The 5,698-nt window shown below is 38.8% G+C and overlaps 1 protein-coding gene across 1 annotated transcript in view; it reads right to left on the minus strand.

The window, feature by feature from the left end:
- Nucleotides 1-1,137: 1,137 nt before the first annotated feature.
- POLR2D (polymerase (RNA) II (DNA directed) polypeptide D) overlaps nt 1,138-5,698 on the minus strand; it is an 18,142-nt gene continuing 13,581 nt past the window's right edge. Inside the window, exon 3 of the mRNA XM_006754763.2 lies at nt 1,138-1,380. Coding sequence (XP_006754826.2) covers nt 1,302-1,380 — 79 coding nt within the window. The 3' untranslated portion in view covers nt 1,138-1,301. The remainder of the gene's footprint in view (nt 1,381-5,698) is intronic.

Genomic DNA, 5,698 nt, shown 5'->3' on the forward strand with positions numbered 1-5,698 from the left:
ATCCGTTCAGAACACCCCATTAGGAAACACCTGTGGCCAAGAACCCAGCCAGTGTTTTGGATGGGATGCCATATACAAGGAAATTTCAAAGTGTTGCCCTAGCTGGTTTTGCTCAGTGGATAGAGCGTTGGCCTATGGACCAAAGGGTCCCAGGTTCGATTCCATCAAGGGCATGTACATCGGTTGCAGGATATTCCCCGGCCCAGGCCCTGGTCAGGGCACGTGCAGGAGGCAACCAATCTATGTGTTTCTCTCACCTCAATATTTCTTGTCTTTCCCTCTTTCTGAAAATCAGTGGAAAAATATCCTCAGGTGAGGATTAAAAAAAATAAACAAAAACCAAGTGTTGAAACCTTGATGTATGGCATGAAGAAAAAAAAATCTTAGTTTGGGAGTGACAAGTTGAGTACATTAGGATCACTTACTCCAAAACTACATTCTGCAACAGTGCAAGGAAAAAGGCCACGTGCCCTCTACCTCAAAGCTACAGGCTCCACTTACTCAGCACAGTGATCCTCCGATGAAACTGCTTTCCACAGTGAACTTCCTCCTGTCTCCTGGTTAAGCACAATGTCAAGGCTCTCTCTGTTAATCAACACCACCATCCTATCTTCAAGAATTTCAAACACTGATATAGGTCTGGCTTAATTCTTCCTTGTGCATTTAAATAAAACTGTTGTTTACCATTCCGGTTTTATATGTTCTACTATAGTTTCAAAACTTATAAACACATTGAAATCAAAACATGAAATATAAGGAATAAAAAATAACACAGGGGGCCAAATCCATGGTATGAGGTATTCAACAGCATAGTTTATATGCACATCACCCCACCTCACCCGCTCCAGAGGTGAGCTCAGGAAGCCAGCAAGCAGCCACCGGAAGGCCTCTCCAAGAATCCGTGGTCGTCGCTGAAACCAGTTTGGCTCAGTGGATGGGGCGTCGGCCTGCGGACTGAGGGGTCCCGGTTCGATTCCGGTCAAAGGGTGTGTGCCTGGGTTGTGGGCACATCCCCAGTGGGAGATGTGCGGGAGGCGGCTGATCGGTGTTTCTCTCTCATCGATGTTTCTGGCTCTCTGTCCCTCTCCCTTCCTCTCTGTAAAAAATCAATTAAAATATATTTAAAAAAAAAAGAATCTGTGGTCGTCAAAGATCTAACAGCCAAGTCTGAAACAGCAACCCAAACCAAGACCCAGCGGAGTTGCTGTCCCCAGTGGCCCCAGTGTCTTCTGGGATAGAGTTTCAGGTCCCGGGAGACTGGTGCCACGCTGAGGCTCCCTCAGCAGCAGTGAAGCTGGAGGTTAATACTGGAAGCTGCGCTTGGTCTGGATGTCATCGAGGATCTGCTGCAGCTCCTCGTCCTCAAATCGCCCCTCCAGACTGCAAGGAAACAAACAGCAATGAGTGTCTCTGCGGCTGGCAATGTTCCCACACTCACGCTAACTCAGGCCCACTTCTCCATTTATCCCTAAAAACTTTTACCTTTAAATCTTTATTTCTTGCCATTCTTTTTAAAAACATTATGAAGTGTTTAAAAACATATAAAAGGTATAGGAAATAAGGTAACCTTAATAGTTATCCTTAATTGATTTAGATTTAATAAACATAACAGGAACGACCTGATGACTGCATACTTCCCTTCCTTCCCCAGAAGTGACCATTATCCTACATTTGGTATTTATCATACCTATAAGTATTTTTGTGCTAACATTATGTGTACATGTAAACATATCCATAAGAAATACCAGCACTGTAAATTTCATAAGAAAAACCACCATACTGTACGTATCTTTCTGCCATTTTTTGGCTCAAAATTCATTCTGACATGTGTTGACATTCCATGTTGTTCTAGTTCATTTTCTCACTGCTATATAATGCACACAGTCTGGTGAAATGATGTATTTGTAGTCTCTCTTTTTTAAAATCTTTGTTGAAACTATTACTTATGTCCCCCTTTTCCCACCATTGACCCCTTCTAACCCACTCCCACCCCCCGACCCAGGCCTTTACCACCCTATTGTCTGTGTCCATGGGTTATGTATACATTTTTGGTTGATGACTTGCCACACACCCTATCCTCCATGCCATCTAAGGTTCCACAGTCTGTTCCATGCTTCTTTATACTGGGATCTATTCTGTTCATCCATTTATTTTGTTCATTAGATTCCACATGAGTGAGATCATGTGATACTTGTCTTTCTCTGACTGGCTTATTTCACTTAACATTATTCTCCAGGTCCCTCCATGCTGTCTCAAAAGGTAAGATTTCCTTCTTTTTTTTTTTTTTTACAGCCGTGTAGTATTCCATTGTGTAAATGTAACATGGCTTTTTAATCCATACTTCCTAATAAGTGGTAGCACTGAGTTAAGAGGCAGTTCCATATTTAAGTTTTTGAATAAACCTCATACTGTCTTCCACAATGCTGTACCTGTCTGCACTCCCACCAGCAGTGTACGAGGGTCCCCTTTTCTCCACATCCTTGCCAGCACTTGTCATGTGTTGACTTGATGGTAGGCATTCTGACAGGTGTGAGGTAATACCTCATTGTCATTTTCATTTGCATCTTTCTGATGATCAATGACTTTCAGCATTGTTTCCATATGTCTCTTGGCGATCTGTATGTCCACTTTGGAGAAGTGTCTATTTAGATCTTTTGCCCATTTTATAATTGGATTTTTTTTGTCTTCCTTTTGTTCAGTTGTATGAGTTGCTTATATATTTTGGATATTAACCCTTTATCAGATGTATCATTGCCAAATATGTTCTCCTATACAGTGGTCTCCCTTTTCATTTTGTGGTTTATTTTGCTGTGCAGCAGCTTTTGATATTGTCTGATTTGTTTTCTCCTTAGTGTCCTTTGCCCTACGATATATATTCGTAAACATATTGCTACGAGAAATGTCTGAAATTTTGCTGTCTATGGTTTCTCCTAGGATTTTTATGGTTCCACAACTTACATTTAAGTTTTTATCCACTTTTAGTTTATTCTTGTATTTGGAATAATTTGGAGGCCTACTTTCATTTTTTTTGCATGTATCTGTCCAACTTTCCCAACATCATTTATTGAAGAGACTGTCTTGACTCCATTGTATGCTCTTGCCTCCTTTGTTAAATATTGAGCATAATGGCTTGGGTCAATTTCTGGGGTCTCCATTGCATTCTATTGATCTATATGCCTATTCTTGTGCCAGTACCAGGTTGTTTGATTATTGGTGGCTTTGTACTACAACTTGATATCTGCCACTGTGATCCCTCCAACTTTGTTCTTCTTTCTCAAGACTACTGGGGATGCCCTAGCCTGTTTGGCTCATCGGATAGAGCATCAACCTATGGACCAAAGGGTCCCCAGTTAGATTCCAGTCAAGGGCATGTACCTCAGCTGCTGACTCCTCCCCAACCAGAGCCCTTATGAGGGCTCATGCAGAGGAAAGCAGTTGATGTGTTTCTCTCACATCAATATTTCTGAGGACTTGTATGCATGCATATGGGCATAACCAATGGACATAAGACACTGGGGAATAGGGGAGGCTAGGGGACTGTCTAGGGCGGGGGAAAAAAATGGACACATATGTAATACCCTTTGTAATAAAAAATAAAATAAAAAAAATGGAGAAACATCCTAAGGGGTAGGATTAAAAATAAATTCATTAAAAAAGATTGCTGGGGATATTAAGGGTCATTTTTGGTTCCATATAAATTTTTGGACTACTTGTCCTAGATCTGTGAAATATGGTGTTGGTATTTTAATGGGGATTGTATTCAATCTGTAGATTGCCTTGGATAGTATGGACATTTAAATGACGTTAATTTTACTAATCCAAGAACATGGTGTATCACGGAATATTCTTCCACTTGTTTACTTCTTCCTTTATCTTTTTTTCCAATGTCCTGTAGTTTTCCGAGTACAAGTCTTTTATCATCTCCTTAAATTTTTTCCTAAGTATGTTTGTTGTAATAGTAAATGGGATTGTTTGTGTACGTTCTGAGGATTCATTATTGTTGTATAAAAATGCCATCGATTTTTGGTGGTTGATTTTGAAACTGCTACAATGGTGAATCTATTTATTAAATCTAGTAGTTTTTGGGTGGAGTCTTTAGGGTATTTTATGTACAATATCCTGTCATTGGCAAATAATTAGTTTTACTGCCTCCTTTCCCATTTGGATGCCTTTTATTTCTTCTTGTCTGATCACTGTGGCTAGGATTTCTAGTACTATGTTGAATAGGAGTGTTAAAAACGAATATTCCTGTCTTGTTCCTGTTCTTAGGGTAAATGGATTTAGTTTCTGCCAATAGAATATAATATTAACTGTATGTTTGTCATATATGGCCTTTATCATGTTGAGATATGCTCCTTCAATTCCCATTTTCCTGAGTTTTTATTAAAAAATGGGTGTTGGATTTTACTGAATGCTTTTGCTGCATCTATTGACATAATGAGGAGATTGTGTCTTTCAATTTGTTTATGTGATGTATCGCATTTATTGATATGTGAATATTGTATCAACCTTGCATCCCTGGAATAAATCCAACTTGGTCATGGTGTATGATCTTTTTAATATATTGCTGGATCCAATTTGCTAATCTTTTGTTGAGGATTTTAGCATTTAAGTCAATCAAGGATATTGACCTGTAAATCTCTCTCTTTGTAGTCTTTACCTGGTTTTGGAATGAAGATAATGCTGGCCTCATAAAAAGAGCTTGGAAGTGTTTCCTCTTCTTGGATTTTTTTGGAATAGATTGAGGAGGGTAGGTGTTAGTTCTTCTTTGAATGTTTGGTAAAACTCCCCTGTGAAGCGATCAAATCAGGGTGTTTGGTTGCTGGTGGGTTGTTTTAAATTTACTGCTTCGACTTCTTCAGTTGTTTTTGGTCTGTTCAGGTTTTCTGATTCTTCCTGATTCAGTTTTAGGAGGTTGTATTTTTCTAGGAATTTGTCCACTTCATCCACATTGTCCAGCTGGTTCGCATATAGTTGTTCGAAGTATTTTCTTATGCTTTGTAGTTCTGTGCTGTCAGCTGTTACTTCTCCACTTTCATTTCTGATTTTATTTTTGGGGGTCCTATCTGTTTTTTGATGAGTCTGGCTAAGGATTCATCAATCTTGTCTATCTTTTCAAAGAACCAGCTCTTGGTTTCATTGATTTTTCTTCTTTTTTTTTTTAGGTCTCCATGTTATTTCTCTAATATTTATTCTTTTTTTAAAAAAATTTCTTCTTTCTACTTACTCTTGTCTTGTTGTTCTAATTGTTTAAGTTACAGGATTAAATTGCTTATTAGTAATTATTCTTGTTTTCTTCAGGTAAGCCTGTAGGGCTATGAAATTCCCTCAGAGCTGCTTTTTCTGTGTCCCAGAGACTTGGGGTTGTTGTGTGCTCATTTTAATTTGTTTCCAGGAAGTTTTGTATTTCAGTGGTAAGCTATTCATTGCTTAATGACATCCTATTTAGCCTCCGTGTGTTTGAGTGTTTTTACTGTAGTATTTAATTTCATCCCATTGTGATCCGAGAAGATGCTTGATATTATTTCAATTTTCTTGAACTTGCAGAGATTTGTTTTGTGTCCTAACATGTAGTCTATCTTTTTGAATGACCAATGTGCACTAGAGAATGTATATTCAGCAGCTTTGAGGTAAATGTCTATAAATGTCAATTAAATCGATCTGATTCAGTGTGTCTTTCAGAGTCACTCAGTCACTC

The sequence above is a fragment of the Myotis davidii genome, unplaced genomic scaffold (genome assembly GCF_000327345.1).
Source record: "Myotis davidii unplaced genomic scaffold, ASM32734v1 scaffold113, whole genome shotgun sequence".
Taxonomy (NCBI): Eukaryota; Metazoa; Chordata; class Mammalia; order Chiroptera; family Vespertilionidae; genus Myotis; species Myotis davidii.